The 21,907-nt window shown below is 51.5% G+C and overlaps 1 protein-coding gene across 3 annotated transcripts in view; it reads right to left on the reverse strand.

Annotated features, from left to right (window-relative positions):
* The window catches only part of GRID1 (glutamate ionotropic receptor delta type subunit 1), a 765,377-nt gene that overhangs the window by 522,472 nt on the left and 220,998 nt on the right, over nt 1-21,907 (reverse strand). For all 3 annotated transcript variants that reach the window (XM_031015574.3, XM_055353885.2, XM_055353886.2), the window contains one exon: nt 15,552-15,757. In XM_031015574.3, the coding sequence (XP_030871434.1) occupies nt 15,552-15,757 (206 nt within the window). The remainder of the gene's footprint in view (nt 1-15,551; nt 15,758-21,907) is intronic.

The raw sequence follows: 21,907 nt of genomic DNA on the forward strand, positions 1-21,907 counted from the left end.
ACCTACCGGTGATGCTGAGAGTGGAGGGGAAGCAGTTGGGAGCAACAAAGAATGGGATGTGGTGTGGGATGTCCCATATCAGTATCCCCCACAATGCCAGTGAGTCCTTTATGGCGGAGGTAGGGGCATCACACAGTTTCAAAGGCCAGTGTGGAAACAGGCAGACAAAGGTGGAACACATGCAAACTCTGCACCCACCCCCACACCCACACATGTCCACACACTGGCATCCCTGATTTGTTTACCTATTGGCACAAGGGCAAACAAATCGCAGCCCTGGGGAGGCGAGGCCCTGCACTGGGCTTGGTAGCAGCCCTGCCTGATTCTCATTAGGTGATGAACGGAAGGTTTGTGTGGTTGGGGTTTGTTATTGCTGTTGCTTTTGCTGCTTCTCCGAATTCCCTGCTGAAAGAAAGAGGAAAGATGCACTGAAAAGGGGCACGTCCTCTCTCAGCCCTTCCACAAGGAGAGTCCTTGGAGCAGCAAGGCAGGCCCATGTGCACACACATTAATAATGTGCAAAGCTCTTTAGGCTGATTGCTTGCTCCTCACAGGAAGCCGCCATGGTGGCTGCCAAGAGGCTGAGCTCACCCCTGCGAACTCGCTCTGTGAGGCACAAAGCAGGAGCCAGCCTGGCTTCCCACACCAAGGGCCCATGCAGGTGGCCTGAGTGCAGGGAGCCCAGAATGAGGCTGCCAGGCAGGGAGCTACCCATCCAGGCCTCGTGGCCCAGGCAAGCAGGGAAACAGAGGGAGCACCTCCCCAGGGTAGCCATTCTCAGCTCCCAGGCTCCCTGTCAGCTGACAACTATAGAGTACAATTCCCTTAGGATTTCTGTGTCCCTGAGCTGCTTCCCATGGAGTCAGAGAGTGGCAGAGACACCACCTTAACCCTGGTCCCTTTCCAGATCATGCTGCTCACCTGCTCACAAACCTCCAGTGACTTCCTATTCAACTGAAACCAAACCCAAAATCTGACAAAGGCCTGAAAGCCCCCAGTGCTTTGATCTTGGACACCTCCCCAATGTCACCTGCCACCACTCTCCCCCTGGCTCACCTGGCACCAGGCACATCCTCCTCCTCAGCGATGCTCCAATGTGCTGAGCTCATTCCAGCCTCAGGACCACATGACATTCCAGATGCCACAATCTCTCTGCAGCAAATCTTGTTTCGGGGGCTCCATCACATCCTTCCAGTCTCTCAATAAACGCCTACTTCTTGGCATCATTGTCCCTAACCACTGCTCTACAGTGGTGCCCCCACCAAACCACTCTCTTCTTACCTTACTGTATTTTTCTTCATGGGGGTTATCACTACCCACACGACTTTTGGTTTACTCATTTATTTGTTTAGTGTCTGACCACCACCTCCACTAAGATGTCAGCTCTTGAAGACAAGGACCTTGTTTGTCTCAGTCCCTTTATATTCTCAGGGTCTAGAACAGAGCCTAGTCCATATTCGCTGCCCAATTAATATCGAATCCATTTCAAGACAGGCAAATGAGACCCAGAAAGGCAAGGCAGTGCTCTATAGTCATACAGGGAACTGGACAGAGCCAGGGCGGGAGCTTATGGAAACCTTAGTCCCAGGCTCTGGAGAGCCCCTGGGTGTGATATGGGGAACTGGGCAGTTCCCTCCGGGCCTGGCTGATACAGCCAGTGACTTGCTGAGCATCTACTCTGCATAGCCCTTTCAGTGGACTTCAGGGAGCAATCATAAGATGAGGCTGGTCCCTCCCTGCAAGTGAGACATGGTTTTAGAAAAACATGAAAATTGAGGCCACAGCCCAATGCAGTAATGCCTGAGCACTGGCCTGGACAGGCTCCCTGGACATGCTGCACCCACAGCAGGGACTGGAGGAAGACAATCTGGCAGTCGAACATAAAAGCACCATGGCTTCCACGTGACTGCCAATGGGCAAGGCTTTGTCACTCAGGCCCTAAATAGGAAGCTACTTCTCATGCTAACGGTCAGGCAGGCCGAAACCCTCCCCACCTCAGCACAGAGAGTGAACCAGCAGAGTCAGTGTGCCCCAAATGCAGAAAGGAAAAAGCTATAAGACCCACGAACTGAAAGCTGCCAGTCCCAGGATAGTTAACAACCAGCAGCAGCCTTGTGGAGTACTGCTAGGTAGAGCAAACCAATACCAATGATCACCACCCATCTAAAGAGCTGGCCTTCACACAGGAAAGACCAAAAGTGCCTGTAATGGTTAAAGAGCTCAGTTCACATTTAGGGTAGAATTTGAGCAATGGTGGATAAAAAGAACAAGAGCTTCTGGCAACTACAGTTGACTCTTGAACAACACAGATTTGAACTGTGAGGCTCCACTTACCTGTGGATTTTTTTCAATCAATGTTTCACTGAATGTGATTGCCTCTCCTTCCTCCCCTTATCCCTCCTCCATCTCTCCCGCCTCGGCCACCCATGAGACAGCAAGACCAACCCTTCCGCCTCTTCCTCAGCCTACTCAACATGAAGATAACAAGGACAAAGACCTCTATGATGAGCCGCTTCCACTTAATGAGTAGTAAATATATTTTCTCTTCCTATGATTTTCTTAATTCCATTTTCTCTACTTTACCGTAAGAATATAGTATATAATACCTATAACATACAAAATTTGTGTTGATCAAATGTTTATGTTATCGGTAAGGCTTCTGGCCAACAGTAAGCTTTAGGAGTTAAGTTTTGGGGGAATCAAAAGTTATACACAGATTTTTGACTGCATAGGGGGTTGGTTCCCCTAATCTCCACATTGTTCAAGGGTCAACTGCATGAGGGAGACCCCTAAGGCAGGTCAGCACCCACCAACAAAAGTAAGAAGGATGTTGGAATCACAGAAAACAGGGGTGGTACCTTGAGGAGCCAAGGAAAGAAACAGGAACTCGGCCGGGCGTGGTGGCTCACGCCTGTAATCCCAGCACTTTGGGAGGCCAAGGCGGGTGGATCATGAGGTCGGCAGTTCAAGATCAGCCTGGCCAAGATAGTGAAACCCCGTCTCTACTAAAAATACAAAAAATTAGCCAGGCGTGGTGGCATGCGCCTGTAATCCCAGCTACTCCAGAGGCTGAGGCAGAGAATTGCTTAAACCTGGAGGGGCAGAGGTTGCAGTGAGCTGAGATCGTGCCTCTGCACTCCAGCCTGGGCGACAGAGTGAGACTCCGTCTCAAAAACAAAAAAAAGAAAAAGAAAAGAAATAGGAACTCCTAGGACCACTGTGCTAAGAATGACTGCCTATCCTCAGCAAGAAAGAACTGGGAAAGGAGAACAGGGCTCGCTTCACACTATTCTCATAGTTAATGAGCTTAAGTTGACAGTATATATGCAATAAATCAGACATTACCACTTGGCAGCCTGCGAGCCTTATCAGCCCTGCCACAGGCAGAGTTGGCCAACAAAGAGTTCAGCATTTTTGTAATTAGCTACAAACATTTAAAAACTAAGAGATTTCACAGAAAGTCCAAATTTCTGGCTCCTCTTCAGACACAAGAAATGGTGACCACACCAGGCCTTCTCAGGGGAATCTTGGCAGAGCCTGACAGTCCTCTTCAGAGAAGGATGTTTCCCCCAGGTGCCTGCAGCTGCAATACTCTCAGTTCTTACAGCCCACCTGCTGTCTGCCTTAATATCCCTGCCTGGATGCCATAGGCATTTGGATTTATGACCTGGCTGTCATGCCAAAGGGTGGCTTTAGCCATTGTTCTCTGACCCTTTGATTGTCTTCAAAAGCTCCAAGTTACAGAATTATCCAAGAGTAGTTCATGTGGTGGCCTGGATGGGATGGTCCCACTTGATCATTATAGGGCAGAGAGAAGGGGCAGCTATGCGGCCCCCTTCCCACCCTGCTTCGCTAGGCACAGGGCAGTCTCCAACTGAGTAGTCGCTGTTCTTCCTGAGTGTATGTTTTCTCTCTCTAGTGTAGTCTGGCGGTGCTTCAAGGGCAGAGACCACGTCTTTCTCCCCCAAAGCACCCAGTGTAAGAGGTCCAGGGATGGAGCCCATTCTATCTTAGTGGTGGACTGGCCACCGACAGGCTGCTGAGAGATGCCTTCTCATCTCAAGAGTAACTCTGCAGGCAGAAAGCACCCGCGGCTGTCCCTCCTTCTATCAGCCCAGTAACTAGCATTCCTGAGAAGCCACTAGTAGCTGCTCCTGCTCATGTGCTCCAATAACAGCCCAGATGGGAGGTGCCCTGTGAACTCTCACCCTGCTCCTGAAAAAGATCCGAAAGTGCCTAGCCAGCATCTGGAGCCCAGGCAGCACTTAGCCCTCCTCTTCTCCCCCTCTCTCTTGGACTCTAACATCCTCTCCAGCTGAGTGCTGGACCACAAGCTGGTTCTCAACCCCAGCTGGGCTGGCTGGAGATCGTGAGCACTTTGTCACTTTTTCCTAGCCCCTCCTCTTACCACCCAAGGTGCACCCCACATCTGGCTTTCCTCACTTGGCTCTGTGAGCTATGCTTCCTGACACAGAGTGAGTGGGAGCTATCCTTCTGCCAGGCTGGCCACAGCTCCCCATCTCTGAGCCACTGATACCTCCCAATGTTTGACCCCAACAGCCCCAGATTGGTTCTACAATCTCAGCCAAACACCATCCACAGGCACAATAATGAAACTACAATTTGCAGAGCACCACCCCTGCACCAGGCCCTCTCAAGAGCATTTCCTCATTTAATTCCCATGGCAACCCTCTGGGAAGGTGTTAATACCCCAGCTTATGACCAGTAAATAGCCTCAAAAAGATGGCACTGATAGAAGAGTTGGGCTCTGATTCTGTGTCCATTTGCTCCAAGGATAATGCCCCTTCCTCTGTGCCACCAGCAGCCCCAGCCCTGGAAAGAAAAGCATCATCGTGGCCCCAGCAGAGCATCTGAAAGCCTCAGGTTTCCTCTGTGAAGAGGAGAATGGGCAGAATGGGTGTGGGAGGAGAGGGACATCCTTGGGTGCTCTGCCCTGCCTTTTCTTATTTAAATCGAAGTGGTTCAAGTCCTGCATCTCCCTGGGGTAGGAAACCCTCCATCTGCCCTCCCTGTGCCCATGTACCCAGGGCTTCTTGGATGGGGTTGGGGGAATTCATGTGTGCTTTTCCTGTGATGATCTACCTCCCTCCAGTTCTTTTCTCCCCCACCTTCACACTTGTCTCCTACAGCAGCTCCTTTCCCCCAGGCTCCATGACTCAAACTGTGGACCACAACCCTGTACATTGCTTTCCCCCTGACACTGCTCACAGCATACTTTGGTGATAGTACAGATATGTGAGTAATGCACTGGGGAGAGGGAGAGGCTACACCACGCCCTGCACAGCAGGCAACAGGGAGGTGAAGCATACACATGCCTGGTAACGGCCCACCAACCTTGCCACTTCTCTCCTAGGTCCACCGACCTAGCAGCAGGTCACCAGCCCAATCCCTGATGTCAAGCACTAGCACATCCCAAACTTCAGAATGTTGACCTTGCCCAGGGTCACAGAAGATTTTTTCACTTTTCTCAACGCCCTTCATGCCCATATCTTTACATTTTCTGAGACTCATCGATCTCCCCACTCACACATCAGTCACTGGGCATGTTCTGGGTACCCATACCCATGTCAAGCACTGTGAGAAAGGAAAAAGGAAAGCCTACACCCCAAAATACCCTGTACTTAGAAGAACGTTGTGAATCAAGTATTAACTCCATTGAGCAGATGAGGAACCAGAGCTCAGAAAGCCGCATGGTGAGAAAGCGGGGCAGGAAAGGGGCTGGGTCTGCCTAGACTCTGCCCTTCCCTGCCCTGTAGACAGAAAGCCTATATAAAATGTCCTCAGACTCTCAGGTGCCTGGAAGGTTGTAGAAACTGCTCTTCTAGTTGTCCATGGAGACGCAGAGGCAGCCAATCCATCCCCTCAGGCTCTCTGCAGATGTGTTGGCAGAGAGAGGACTGGGGGTTGTCCCCATCTCCATATGAGCATTCAGAGGTGTCCAGTCCCCCTCCTCATGCTACCTGCTACTCCGTGGCAATGTTCACCTAGTCTGCTCTGTGTCACACTCCAGGAGAAAAATGTGCTCTCCCTTGATCTGTCAATGGCAACAAGCCTCCTCTCCCAACAGCACATAGTAGAAAAAAGCTGGGCTTTGAGTCAGGGTGTTCAGCATTCATAGCCCAGCTCTGTCATTTTTCATCTTTTAGACCATGAGCAAACCCCAAAATCCCCACAGGCTCAAAGCTCCATCCTAGCCCTTCTCTTCCAGCATTGTTGAGAAGATTCGGTGAGTTTCAGGGTCTGAATATGGTGAACTTGATAAATAAAGCCTGTCTTTATCCCTCCCTCTGCTCCACATCCCCCTCTTTACCATGTTCACCCCAAAGTTGAACAATGTTGAAGCAAAGTAAGAGTGAGAAGGCACATGGCCCCAGGTCACCTGCAGGACTGCCACCATCTGCTTCCACCCAGGAAGCTCATCTGCACACTAGGGCCTATGCTAGATGGACAACAAAATGGTCCCAACTCTCCATCCTTCAAGGCAGCCACTCCCTTGGCAATGTGACTTTCCAGTTCCCCCCTCAAGAGCAGTCTTCCATCTAGAGGAGGAATCTCTTTCCCCTGCCTGTTGGGCTGACTTCATGGCTTGCTCTGGACAAGAGATTGCAGCAGAAGTCACAATGCACCAGGTCTGAGCTCAGGCTTCAAGCAGCCCTGAGCACTCACACTTGCTCTCCTGGAACTCTGCTGCTGCCACATGAATAAGCCTGGGCTAGTGTGCTTGTCAAGGGGCAGGCTCATCACCCCAGCTTACAGCTGGCCAGTGCCATCCTCACCAGCCAGCCCAGATGCATGAGCCAGCCCAGCTGAGATCCAGTGAATCTAACCCAGGTCTGCTGACCAGGAGGTTCATGAGTAACAACACATGCTTACTGTTGCATGACACTGAGTTTTAGGATGGTTTGTTACACTGCACACAGCTAGCTGATGCAGAGCCCTTCTTCTCTCCAAGGGGACTGGCAGCTCAAGCACAGATGGCAGGTGACCAAGGCCAGATTCCTACCAGTGATGTAGACAGGAGGCCAGGAAATACTGGGTAGAAGAGGGAAGTTCCCCAGCAAAGGCTCCACCCTCAAGCCTGGAAACTCACAGCCCTAAATGGGAACAGTCATTCCTGTTTTCACACACAAATGTTGCCTTTTGGCCTGCCATGCCTATACCCATATAAACCCCAAATCCCAGGCTCCATAAGCAGAAGGGCAGAGGAACAGAAGAGCGACACAGTAGAGAAGGAGAGGAGAGAAGGAGCATCTGAATGTCGAGAGGAGTTCAGTTGGAGACGATCAGAGAGAAGATCAGCTGCAGGATGGTAGAATTCCAGGGGAATATAGTCTTCCCACTCCATCCCCTTTCCAGCTCCCCATCCATCCTGCTGAGAGCCACTTCCATCTGGCAATAAAATCCCCTGCATTTACCATCCTTTAACTTGTCTGTGTGACCTGATTCTTCCTGGTTGCCAGACAAGGATCTGAGTACCAAGAGGGCGCTGAGCTGGTTAACGCTTAAGCCATCTGCAGATGGCAGGAGCTAAAAGAGCACTGTAACATGCCCACTGGGGCTTTGGGAGTCACAGGCACCCACCCCTAGTGCTACCGTGGGGCCAGAGCCCAAAAGCGCTCACCCCAGTTCCTGCACCTGCCCGTCTGCGTGCCCCCCATCCCGTAAGGAGCAAGCAGCCAAACAAAGGAGCCACATCCCTATCACGCGTCCTGAGAGTGGGGTCAGGGAACTCTCTTATCTCACCGGCACCAGGAGAGGGCTCTGTTTAGGGATGCCATGTGCAGAGAATGGCACCAGATGTGGACTACATGGCACAGATAGCTTCTCTGAGATAAATTCATACCAATTTAGATAATCTCTCTCATTTCTGCCTCTCATGACCCGCCCCCTCCCCCTGCATCCCACCACGTCTTCTTACAGCTTCCCCGCTGAGCTCCCCAATCAGCTCTTCAGTCAACAAACAGGCTGACTCACCTCAGGCTCAGAGGCGAGGCCCCCCCAAGGCTGAACACCCTTGGGGATCCGGGAGCAGAAAGGGTAATTGAGCCATTTCGGCTGCTGCAGGCTGTTTCCCTTTGTAAATGCCTATTTCTCATGTCTGCTGCCTCCTTGGCCAAAGGGGCTACCTGCTAATAAGCCATAGATACTCTGCAGGGAGGAGCTGACACTCTGCTCTGCTATTTAATGACCCACAAAGGAAGGAAAGGCCACCAGGTGTCTTCAGGCCCATGCTTCAGGTTCACAGTTCTCTTTGACCCCAGACAGGCCTCCCAGACAGTCTCTGTAAGGCTTTCAGCACCCCAGAGCACCAAGAATGGGATGGCATGATTTGAGATGGAACTCAAAATAGAAACAACAGCCAACCAGAAAATAAACACCAGAAAGTCCAGCGGCACTCAGGCCTTTTTCCCTGATGATTGCTTAGATGCTCCTTTGAAATATCAAAAATCAAACATTAAATTCTTACAGTGTTTTACTTGGGCACTCCTGCTTGGCTGGAGTGTTAAGAATGTGTTTCATTTGCCCAGTGGGCAATCGAAGTTCTAGACAACGTTTGTGTGGGGACAGAAGTCGGTGCTCCTGGGGTCCTACCCTCCATCCGTTTACCAACCATAATGCATGGCCCCTGAAAATGTGATTAAGAAAGATTAACAGGCCCCAGTTCCTGCCCTTAGCATTCCCAGATCACACAAGGAGGGAGATGCAATAGAGGGTCACAGCACAAGCAGTGGGTGCAGGGCTAGCTCTGGGATGAGGTGGCAATGGAGGTGTGTTCAGGAGGCAGCAGGCTCTGAGGGATGTGACAGTGCTGTCATGGAGAGGGGACAGTGGACTAGGATGCCAGAGGCCTGCAAGACCAGTGCTGGTTGACACCTGGACAGAGCTCACAGCAGCTTCCCCAGCACTCAGGGACTTTGGAAAGATGAGCAGGATGGTGGGGACAGAGGAGGAAAGGGACAGAGCCATGTAGAGCCTCAAACACAGATCCTAACAGGACAGCTCTCTGTTCCCTTCCTGAACTCAGCCAGGCCCCGCGTTCTGGCTGCCTCTTGCAGCAGCTGAGTTCCAAGCCCATCTGAACAAAATCTAGAAACATTTCTTTCTTGTGACCTTATTTCTAAGAATTTCTAAGAGAAAATGTAAATTTCTCAGACTGGAAGCACTTTTGCTAAAGTGCTAAGGCTTTAAAATCTGTAAACAGTGGGATATAATTAAATGCAAATGCAGGGCCATATTCAAAAATTAATCTCCTATAATTAATTAGTAATTTAAAATATTCTGGTAAATGATACTTAAATGGCACAGAATTATCCTAGCTCTGAGTGATAAAGTCGTCTGCTAAAGATTTACCTTGTTAGAGTGAGAAATATTTGCATATATCATGTGGGACAACAGAACGTTGAGATTGCTAATTTACCTTTGCTATAAATGTATTAAAAAGCACAGTCTTTATATTCAAATTGCGGGAGCTTCACTCACTGCAGCAAACTCTGAGAAGCAATTGATTTGAAGACAGGACTAAACCCGGGCTGGGCTTCTATGAAGGATTAAGTTGACCTCCAGGCACACTCCATGCCTGGGAAGCCAATCTGGGAGAGGTGTTGGGAGTGGCCCCTTCCACCCTTTTCCTTAACCTAACTCCATCCAGCCTGGATGAAAAGTGACATCTTGTACCAGAGCAACGGAAAGCTGTCCAACTAACCAGCTTTTCTCTCTGCTGCTCTTTCTCCTGTTCTTCCCTCTACAGAAAGAGATCACTGGTATCTAACTGCAGAGGTCAATGCCATCTGCTGCAACTGTCACTGGGTAGCTGCCATTTCTTTTCCAAAGACAGAATACCTCTCCCAGACTGTTCTGCCACCAGCAATGCTCTCCTCCTGGTGGATGTGTATGCATATTGATGTGTGGATCTGCACAGGTGCATGTGTTTGTGTGTGTGTCAGTGCCTGTTGGGCTGTGCCAGTCTGAGGGTCTGGTTGTACCAGTGTATGTGGCTGCTGGTTGTATCACTGCATCAAGCTGTGTCCATGTGTGCATGTGTGTGTGTGTGTGCACAAATGCATGCCTGGTCTCCCACACCTTCCTCCACTGCTGCTTATCACCACCACACACGCTGATCTCTCTGCACCCCACGCTCCACTGCCATGTGCCACAGCTGGGCCCAGGAATGTCCCACCTGCAGGAGCAGCCCTGGCCTCATCTGCTGAGCCACCCAGGCCTAAGGCAGCACTCTTAGGCAAATGTAAGCCTTCCCACTAGCCAAAGTTTTCAGACCAAAGCCCTTGCTGATGTGCTGGCCTAGGAGTTGTTGACCAGCCAAACAGGCAACCAAAGTACACACACGCAAAAACAGCTGACCCCATTTCTATTGGAAGTAAGAAATATTAAATTCCCATTCATTTAGTCCTTCAACACTACTGTAGACAAGGTCCCATGCTGCTCTCAGGAAATAAAATGGTGAACATCACACAGTCCCTGGCCTACAGGCAGCATGTTCTAGTTACAGGGACAGATTATCCAACATCTGCAGGACATACAGAAACGGATGGTGCCTGGACATCAGGGCTGGGCAGGCTGCCCCGCCTCCTTGTGAACTGGAAAGAAGGAGCAGCAACTCTTCTCCATAAAGAAAACAAACGGTTTAAAATCATTTAATTTTTCCACTCTTTCCACTGGAACAAAAGACTAGAAGGGAGAGGAGGAGATACAGAGGAAACAAAAGGAAAGAGGGAGGCCTATGTACGGTAGAGACAGTGGCATAGAACCAATAAATAAGAGGTGAAAGGACAAAGCCCTGGAGTCCTCAAAATGCCCACGGACACTGAGAGAGGCCTTAGTGGATGACAGCCCTGGGGCACAGCTGCTCTGCCAGCCACTGGAATGCCCAGCAGTGGCATGGTGTGTGGCCATGACTTTCCATATCATAGCCAGTCTTGGAGAGGAGGAGGCACTGCCTCTGAATTCCATGCCCCTCAGCATTTGATAGGGTTCCTCATCCATAGGAGGCTCCCAATTGGTACTTGCTGGGTGAGTAAGTGATTGGATGATGGATGAGTAGATGGACAGATGAATGGATGAACGGAGAGAGAGGTGGATGACAGATGAATAGATGAACAGAATCCCTCCAGGAAGTTGAGATGAAGCCCAGGACCAAATGACTGTGGACTGGAGTTCTCCCTATCAAGCCTGACCTGGAGAAGAACAACAATAAGACATGTAAACTGTAGGGCGTTAACCTCTAACACCCTGAAAAGGACCCCAAGAACACATCAGTCCTGAAGTCTGGATTCCTGCCCCAGGCTAGGGAGCCCTCCCTGCTGACATCCCAGCCTCAGCTCCAGCCACTCCCTCCCCTGCACACCCATGACTGCAACTGCATGACACACAAGTTCCTGAATACAATAGGGATCCCCTGACCCCTCTCTCCAGCCCTTCCTTGTTCACAGAGTTAGTGCAAGTTCATTCCTACAGACCCAGACCCAGAGTCACCTAGTCCAGGAAGCTTCCGTTGACCCTCTGATGATCCCATCTCTCCCTGGCCAGAGGACATCACTCTGTCTTCCGTGCTCTTACAAGACTTGGCCACACCTCTGCCATTACAGGTAAAAGGGTCTGTTCACACCTCAGTCCTCCCCACCAAGCTGGGAGCCCTGTGAGAGCAGGGACAACAGCCTACATGCCCACATAGAACTTGGCACAGGCTGGGGCTCAGTAAATGCTGGAGAAGTGACAGGAAGAGCCATGAGCAGAAGAGAGAAAGCTCCAGTAGCCACTGGCAGGATTCCCAGAGCAAGGCCCCTCTCAGCAGCTGCTGCCTTGGTCACTTCAGCAATTCCATGGGCCATGATCCCCAGCTGGTGAGGAAGCTGATGGGCTTGCATGAGGAGAACATCATAGGTAGTTGTCACTGTGCACTGAAGTCCCACTTAGCAACCTGTAGCCCAGAGAAGAACCAAGGCCCAACTAGGATCCAATGAGTCCAATCCACTCCCCAATTAGGGTATGATTGGAAAGAGCCACCCACACTCACATGCAGGGCTCCAAGGTCAAGCCCAAGGCAGAACAGGCCCCCCTGGAGGAAGGGACATTCCATGGCCTGTACCCTCGGCAGTCCCCAGAGCAGCCCCATGGTGCCCCCAGGCCTGGGACCCGGAGACCTGAGTTCTATCACCCTCAGCCCCATCCTCCCTGAGGGGAGCCTCTCCACACCTTTTTAAGATGATGCAGTGTTGTGGTGGCTACTAAGATGGTGCTGAGGAGGCCTCAGAGGATGAATGTGGAATAAAGACTGAGTGAGGGATGTGAGGGGTCTCTAGGTGGGGCCTGACACACAAGCCCACAGGGTCCCCAGTCAGGCCCCAGCACCTTGGCCTGCCACAACTCTTCCACTCACCCACTCACTGCCAAGGCCAGGCTCACAGAACCTGCAGGCCCTGACAGCACAGCCCCTCGTGAAGCGGAATCACAGAGAGGCTGGTGGTGCCATGTGCCCCCAGGCCAACAGCCACCTTCAGTGAATGAATGCCATTTTGCAAAATGTAAAAGATTGAAGCAGCTCCGTCTTCCTCACTCACTCCCATTTGGCTAGGCTTTTTGAGTAGGGAAGAGGAGAACTTACAACTAGGAAAGCCCCATAGCCCATGCCAACTCCAGCTCATCCGTACCATCCCAGATGCAGCATAACATTGACATGCAGTTGATGTGTTGGGGGTGCTGAAGGGACATTTACTCCTCCTTAACTGTGCTTTGGGCTTCATAAAATTCAGGACATGTTCTGGCAGTGTGTCATCCTTGTGAACATCGTTTGTCCTTGTCACAACAAAGAGGAGGTTGGGTCAGTCTGCTCAAGAAGCCCATGCAATGCCTCCAGGTGGTGAGGAAGGCTTCGTGCAGGGACAGCATTCCCAGGTGTTCCTAGGGGACCTGCTGGGCTAGCCAGTCAGATAGCTCATGTTTACTCCAGAATCCACATTTCTTCCCCACCACACTTAGGAGGTATGTTAAAATGCTTTGCGTATAAGCACCCTGAGAACCTCTGCCAAACCCTGGCCAGAGACAGTGGAACCATATCTTCCCCAATGAAGCCAGCATGCCCTATTTCCCCACTCCAGCAAGTGCAGTGCTGTACGCTGATATTCCTGGAATCATCACAGATGGAAGAGAGGGGCTCTGGAGGGAGTAAAATCCGGACTTGAATCCTGTTCAATGCCTAAGTGGCTATTTGTGTGACCTTAAGTAAGTCATTTAACATCTTTAGCTTTTCCATTTCCTCTGTCTGCAAAGTGTGAGGATTAGAGAATGCACAAAGGGCCAGAGCCATCGTGGGCACCCAAGAAACCTCAGCTTCCTCCCTACCAATGGCAGGCGCATGAGAACAGGGATCAAGACTCTTATCATCGGCGGAGACTGAAGACTACGGTGGGAGCTGTTGGCCCAAAGTCCAAATGCCATCGTTCCCCTCAATCTCCTGCCAACAATCCCAGGGACTTGACTAACGTTAAGAGTCCAGCAAAAGAAACTGTAGAATACTAGAGGGTGGGGGATTTAGAAACGACCTATTGGATACTATTCTCACCACCTAGGTGATGGGATCCGTACTCCAAACCTCAGCATCACACAAGATTCCCATGTAACAAATCTGCACATGTACCCCCTGTATCTAAAATAAAAGTTGAAATTTAAAAATAAAATAATGGCCTGACAAAAAAAAAAGTGGCCACCCCAGAGCCTTCCCCATTCCCATCACACCCAGCAATGCAAGCAGGACAAAGCAAGCCCAGCGAATCCACCACTGCAGGCGTTTGCATAATTAACCACTTGGAAATAACATCCTTAGGCCAGTCTTAGTTATGTGTTAAATCCTCACAGGGCTAGAAACAGGAAGAGGCTAAAATCCTCTAGAAGGAAAATGCATGAATATGTGCAGTGAAAAGAAAACAGATGCTTCTTGAAAAGCTATATGCTAAATGCTTTATCATAGCTGTCTCCTTCATCCCTTTTAACAGATGAAGAAACAGAGGCTAAGACGGTGATGCAAATGGCCCAAGGTCACACAAATAATAAGTCAGGGAGCTGGGACTTGCCCCCACATCCATTCAACTCCAAAGCCAATAGTCTTTCCACCCCCAAGCTTCACAGCAGAGCAAGAAGGAAAGGAAGCAAGGGGAAGGGGCAAGGAATTGGCAAGAAGCAAGAAGGGAGGGGGCCAGCGATGAGATTAGTCGACACCATCACCAGTACAGAATCCAGCTGGGGAAATACTGCAAGAAGAGCCATCCCCTGAGCAGACTTTTGCAAACGCACAGCTGGGTATGTTCTGAGAAAGAATGGACATGCTAGTGCTGCTAATCCCAGGCTGCCCATTACTGGACTGAATCACTTCATACAGGGCAACATGTTCTGGTGAAAATGCCGGGAGCCGACAGGACATCACAGCCTGGCGGACCACCGGCATGATTCGGGGCCTGATTAGCAGAGCACATCAGGGCTGCCGGCCAATTGTACCACATTAAGCATTCCAAATTTTAAGTTCCCCAGCAGTGGGCTTTGGGCTGGCTCCTGATGCATGAGGTAGCATTCTGAGTAATAATTAATTAGAAGGAAAAGCAGAATAAGCAAGCAAAGTACATCAAATGGAATTAGTATAATGCCATGTTTCACTTCAGTTTACTTTCAATCAGAGAGGGCCAACAAGGTGACTGGGGTTGTCTGGAGAATCTGCAGGGAGCCGTTGGCCACCCTGTGACCTGTTCAATCTGCCTCTGCTCCCAGGCATACCACATCCCCAGCTCACCCCTCAAAACCAACCCAGGCCAGACAGAGACCTGCCAACTCCAGCCTCTCACCTCTCTGCCATTAGACTACCTGGGCCAGCGCCAATCAGCCAACTCATAGGTTATTTCTAGTTTCTTCTCAAATTAATGGATTCTTTACAAATGAATGGATTCTTTACTAACTAATGGATTCTTAAACTGATGGGCCCTGTCTTCATTAGAAGGCTCCAACCTCGAACAGAGATGTTTTTAAAAGAAATTCACACTGATTATTAGCCCAAGTGCCAAAAAAATAAGAACATCTAATGTATCCTTCAACAACAGGCAAAGACACCTCCTCCAGGTGCTAAGAAATCCCAAGGCAGACCTACCCACCTCTGCAGAAAGCTGGAAATTTATTTTATCCCTAGAGGCTTACACCTGTCAACAAAGAGAGGAAAATTAAAAAGAAAAAAAAAAGGGCTGAGTCTTGCCTCAGAAATCTCTGTCAGTGACTTGTAAACAGGCTTCCACCAGCCTCCCCACAGCTTTTCAGAGGCTGGGCAGGCCTTGACTCACCTGTCAGGGAACAATCAGGAGCCAAGTAGTGCTCAGAGAATCCCCCCTTACAGGCTGAGTGCTGTGGGCCGAGCACCTACGGGTCTCCATGTCCGTTTAGGCCATGCGTAAGAGGACTGTGCCCTGCAACCCACCTGAGCCATCTTCTGCAGAGCCCTGGGCACCACGCCCCTGAGTCCTCAGGCCCCCATGACCTACCTCATTGATGAAGGAGTGGGCTCCCTGTGGGCTGAGCAGCAGGATGGCGCGGCGAAGCGTGTCCCGGTAGCGATTCAGCTCCTCTGTCTTCATCGTGGTGAAGAGGCTGGTGAATACGTGGCTAATGTTCTTGTCTACCTTTTGTAAAGAGACGTCAAGGCCCAGCCGCGAGGCCTGGTCCAGAAAGCTTTGAAGCCCACGGATATCTGAGCAGTGGGAGAAGAGGAGGAAAAGAAAAATCATCTTTAAGTGGGAATGCACCGGGGAGGGTGTCTAACTGCAAAACGTTCCACCCATGCAGGCCACCACGAACAATGAGGGTCCAAGTCAGCCTCAGTGATTCCCCTAAACAGAGGTTGGAGGACACCGGCGTAGACCCAGCAGCGCTCACCAGTGTCCAGCCCTGGCTGACTGTCTCCCCCCACAGGTTGGATGCCATCCAACAGGTTCTATGGCCAGAAAGTGCCCTTGATTCATGACAAGCTCGCTTTCTTTCCCTATATGGGCCCAATCACGGCAATTCTGGCCTTCAGGTCACATTTGCTGGCAGTCCCTGGCCCTAGCATCCCCAGTCCCCTTCACCTCCCTCTGCTCCCAACATGAGGCTCCTAGACCAACCATGGCCAGCTGAGGCCCCTGACTGGAGCGGGCCAGGCCTCAGCAGACAGGCAGTGCAAGCCCTCAGTCCCTGCACCAATTCTGCCAATGCACAGCCTGTATCATGGCACCCCAGCCTGCATCATGGCACCCCAGCCCTGAGGCATGGGACCCTGTCTGGCTTTAGGGACCTGATTTTCCTTGATGAAACATTCCTCCTGCCTGTTTCCAGCTGGAGTGACTCTCACTCCAAGTCCAGTCAGAAGCCCACATCCTGACTGGATCAGGGATGAGCAGGGGGTTCAAGGAGGTACAGAGAGAGCCCATCCTGGCATGTTGGTGATCACTGGGAGAGAGGTCTGTCGGCACAAACCACCCAGGGATGGAAGATTCAACAAGAAGGGACCTGGAAGCCAATATAGTTGCACTGCACACTGCTACAAATCTATCCTTGTGAGGCCTGAGGGTGCTAAAGTTTTTTCATCCAGTGCCAAAATCATCTCTTAGCAGCAGCCTTGTAGAAGCCATTTGGCTTTCCCAAAAAGAGACATGTCCAGGAACAGAGGCAGGCAGGTCTGAGAGTGAGACACGGTCCTGACAATGTCATTTTCAGCCCCTGGGTGCATGTGAGGCTGAAGCCTGTTTCTCCCGAACTTTCCAGTTCCATGAGCCAGTGAATGCCTTTGTTTGCCTAAGGTGGGTCATGTGCAGCCCAGAGTCTCAATCCACAGGCCATTTTTTCACAGCCTGGGATGTTTCTTGCGTCTGGCCCATCCTTGCATTCCACCTCCCATAAGCAAGAGCCGTGCCTGAGTCACACCCTCCAAAGGATACTCTAGGTCTGCCCAGACCCACAAGCTGCACTGTCCCCATGCCCTGGGATGCCCACAGGCACAGCCTGGCCCATGCAGTCACCAAGAACAAACTCCAAATAAACAGTGTTAGTTCAACCAGGGTTTGTTCCTAACCTGTCCCTCTCCAAAACTCTCTCTCTACTAATTTTGCAAACTTTCTGGTCTACACTCATGCCAAGTGCCATGCAAGCTGCTGCAGGAGTCCCAGGCTCCCTGTTGTGCCAAGAGAACAGGCTCACCACTAAGCGTAGCACCAGCTGGACTGTGTGACAGGAGCCATCATGGGGAACCAAGCAGTGCGAGGGAGAAGAGCAGAGCACCATGGCCATCGTAATGAGGGTGCTGGGGGCTGTGCACAGGGCCCCCCTTACCACTACAAAGGGAAAGCCCTAGACTAGGGCCTCAGCACCTGCCACGAACTCCGACACTTAGGACTCAGTACAGTCTCTGAAGCCCTCAGGCAAATCACTATCCCTTTTGAGCCTGAGGGGCTGTCTGTAAAATGGGATGAAAATCGCCAACTACCATTTTCCTGGGACTCTGAAGAACCACACTTCCTGTGCGGGCCACCTGCTTGTGTCTCAGGAGCCTGCACCTGGGAGTACAGGGAGCCCACCTCCTGGTGGTGCATGGGGAGGGCACAGCAGCATACAAATGAGAACCCTGGGGGCCCTCTAGAGATGACAAATGCATGATCACCCAACCATGACCTCAGCCAGCCCCTTGTCCATCAGCAGCCTGGTCCGTGGAGCACGGCCATGTGCCCAAACCCACTGGCTTCACAAAGAACAAGGGTCTCGGTGTTGCTCTGCCCACTGTGTCAGACAGGAAGGAGAGCCAGCCCCAGGGCTGAGATGAAGTGGCCAGCACAGGGCTCCCCCAAAGTGAAGAAAGGTAGCCAACTGAGGACAATATGGTGCCTTACACCTGCCCCAGTGCTCCAGGCCCCCAACACACAAGCCCCAGGCTGTCAACACCCTTGGGGTTCCCAGAGAGGCAACTCAGTCTCCATCAGTCTGTTCAGGGCCATGGGGATCTGTAGCTCCCAAGCTTCTTGAAAGAAAAGGTGAAGAAGATAAAGACCTCTTCTTAACCAATCAGAGGGAGTAGCAGGGCAAGTGTGCAAAGATGGCTCAGGAGCCCCAACCAGAAACACCAGCACTGGCATCAGCCCCAGTCCTGCCCTCTCTGGAGCACAGCACAATGCAAATCTGTCCATCATAAGCTGGAGGACATCTCAGCACCCAGCTGCCACCCACACCAAAACCAGCAGTGGGCAGCTGTGCTGGGCACATAACAGCCTTCCATGGGTGCCAATGAGGGTTTCTCCCTGGATCTAGGCTGTACATAACACAACCTCTAGCCATATATGGCCATTAAAACTTCAATTAATTGAAGAGAAACACAATTACATGCTCAGCTCCTCAGGTGCACTAGCTACATTTCAAGTACTCAACAGCCACATCTGGCTTGTGGCTACCATGTTGGACAGCACAGATATAGCTCATATGAGATGGATCATCACAGAAAGTCCTATTGCCTGGCACTGCCTGGAGAAACCGCCTTTAACCAGTGTGGTGTAAACGATATTCCTAAATATGGGAGACTGGCTGCCTTCAGGCCCCTAGCAAAGGCTCCTAATCCCAGGCTTTTTGTTCTCTCACTGTGAGGACTCCTCTAGCTCCAGCTCCAGCTCCAGCCTCAGCCAAGTGACCTGCTTTGACTATGGGACAGTAGTAAACTTGACGCAAACAGAGGTTGAAAAAGTGTTTGTGCATTTCCATTTCCACTCTTGAACCATGCCACCACCATGAGAACCATCTCCAGGCCAGCTGCTGGAGGAATGTGGAGACACATAGATGAGAGTCAGGCAGGCACCCAGGCAGCCATCCCCAGCTGCAAGCCAGCTGAACTCAGATGCACAAGCGAGCCCAGAGCAGAACTGCCCAGTTGACCTATAGACTCATAAAAAATAATAAATGACTGCTGTTCTAAGCCACTAAGTTTTGGGACGGTTTGTTTCCCAGCAATAACAAACTGATAGATCAAGGTCATTGGATGCATTGTATCTGGTATAGCTTATGAAAACGTTAAGTGAAAGAGCAACGCCTTTACCTTAAAAAACTGCCCTGTCACAGCTTACCTGTGGCACTGTCCACACGGGGCTGAGTGCTAGTCAGCCCCAGGGCAAGGCCACATGTCCACAGGCGGCTTCTGCAGCCCTGCCTCTTCCTTAGAACACCAGTGGTCCTCACTGCCCATGGCCTTGACTGTGACACAGATCCGAGCACAGCTGCAGGATGGGCATGAAGGTGGGACCCTGAGACCTGTCATTTACAAGCTTCTGCCCCTTCCAGCAGCTTCTAAGGCCACTGCAAGTCTTTAAAATGGCAGAGACTGGCCATGTCTACAGAGCACACCTTTCTGCACGTTTACATAAACATGTGTACCATGAGGGCTTGCATGAGTCCATGAGTATGGTAGGGACACCCATGTGGCCCCAGGGACCTTATGCCTCATGCCAGCATGGCCAGTCCTCTCAGTCTGGGGGAAAAGTCTCCTTCAGTCCCTTCCCTGAGCTCCCTCTACCTAAAACCATCTCAACCCACAGGACTGTTTTATTTCTTCAGGGAATAGGAGATGCCATGGGCAAGTAGCAACTGTCTTGGCACCCATGAGTACACAAGAACATGCAAACGGGAAGACATAAGCCCTCAGAGCTCCTCTGCACCTCCCACTGCTGCATTTCTGGCTTCTATTCCAGCAGCCCCTAATGGGACTGAGGGTTTACGATCCATCAGAGACAGTTTATGCTCCTTCCCAGCAGTGGCTCCTCACACCTGAAATCAGTGATGCTAGCTGAAGCCAGTGTTCCTGAGGGACAGCAGCCCCTGGCTACCACCGCCTGCTCCAGCTGGCTGACAAGGTCAACTCTCAGCCTCCTTTCCCCAAAGCTTCTGTCCAGCTGCACTTGGGGTGGGGCTGGAGGCAGAGTAACAGTGAGGAGCCCAAGCCCATGCTGCAGCCCTCCTGCCACTCTCCAGGAATGGGGCCACGGAACCCCACTTCTCCCACAAAGTCCTTTTCTCCCTTCAAGAAACCAAATTTGTAATGCCACCCTACCCCATCCCCCCAAAAAACCTGACTGCTGCTGCTGCTCACACAGAGAGAACTCCCCAAGCGGGTAGACAATGAACAGAGCTGGGACTTCCCCCACTGGGCCACAGAGTTAGTGCCCCTTCCCCAGAATCCTTTGGCTCCCACAGAGCTCTGGACTTTGTCCCAGGGCCTCCCCAGCAAGCTCCCTGTACACACTGGCCAGCCCCATCCACCATCACCAATGCAGCTTCCACCAACCACACGCACCTCCACCTGCCCCTGGGGAAGTTTGCTGACTGAGGCCTTGTCAGGCCTCACATTAACCTGATCCAGAAAGGGCATGAGAAAGGCAACAGCCACCAGGTCTCCAGGCACCCAGGAGAGGCATGGACTCTGGAAAAGGCCACTGGACACTGCAGGGACAGGGAGGAGCTCCCTAGAGAGGAGTCCTGCGCCTTAGAGAAAGGAGGCAGCTCGGGGTGCATGGGCCAGTCCACTCCTGCAAGGAATGCAAGGTGACGGTGCCCAGGTTAGGCCTTGACATCGCCTCTCTGCCTGCCAGCCTCACTGCACCCTCTTTGAGCTCTCAGGGGCCCCATCACCAGGCCTTCTCAATACCCAAGCCTGCCGGAGTCCTGCCAGCACCCACCCGTTCCTTCTTCCCCCAGTACTCACTGAGCACTCTGTGTCTGTCTCTCCCCGGGTACAGGAAAACAAAACTGAACGAACCCCTGGGGTTCTTTATCGCAGAACTTAACATTTCAGAGGCTGAGAACAAGCCGGAACAAATCAATAGCAGGATAGACAAGGAGATAATTTCCAACAGTGAGAAGAGCCCCGAAGAAAATAAATGCCGGATGGGAGGGGACTTCAGGGTGGGATAGGAAAGACCCTGCCTCGGTGAGGAGAAGCAGCTCTGGAAACCCCTAGGAAGAACATTCCAGGAGAGGGGAACAGCACACAGAAAGTTCCAGAATGATGCATCTTTGACATCAAATGAAGAAGATCCTTGCTCGCCCCATGACAAGGCTGGACTGTGGAACTGCCAGGAAAGGAAGCTGAGGGTCAGTGGGCACCAGGGACCATCCGTGGGGAGGAGAGGACACAGGTCCCTCCCCGCCTCCACACCAGCTTTCTGACACCTGGCCCTGCTTGCCCGGCACATCCCAGCTGCTCGCCCTCTCCCCCTGCATCAGGCTCCATGACTCTGCTCTAAAGCTCCTGCCAAAGTCATCAACAAACAAGGGCCCTCCTCGGTCTTTGTCTTCCGCGGTTCTCCAGCATCCAGCCTGCAGTCCCACCTAATGCCCTCTCCCCCTGGGCTTGCAGGCACAATCATATGCCCCTCTGCTCCCACCCGCTCCCCTTCTCCTCCCTCACACGCTCCAGGTCACACTCCCACTAGTCCTAGGTTTCCCCCTGGTACCACCTGCCATGTCTGTTCTCACGTGTCTGAGAACAGCATCACCACACATGTGCTAACGAAGCCCACATCCTGGACTGGCGGAGGCCTTTCAACCTCTCCTCCTAAACATTTCCCGAGTTCCACTCTCCCTTCTCAGGTTCAGCACTATCACCTCCTCCCTAGGACTCATGCAACAGTGTCCTGCAGGGTCCCCTGACCCTAGTATCTGCCCTCTAATACATTCCACAAGAATGTTCTCTCTTGAGATCGTATCTGCTCACAATACAGCCCTCCTCTAAACCTTCAACAAATAACACAATTTATGTAACAGTTGCCAAGAAATTAATATCCTCAAAAGCATCAGTCAATCAAGTTGCAAACAAAAAGTCTTCTAGAGACTT

This window comes from Gorilla gorilla, chromosome 8, assembly GCF_029281585.2.
Source record: "Gorilla gorilla gorilla isolate KB3781 chromosome 8, NHGRI_mGorGor1-v2.1_pri, whole genome shotgun sequence".
Taxonomy (NCBI): domain Eukaryota; kingdom Metazoa; phylum Chordata; class Mammalia; order Primates; family Hominidae; genus Gorilla; species Gorilla gorilla.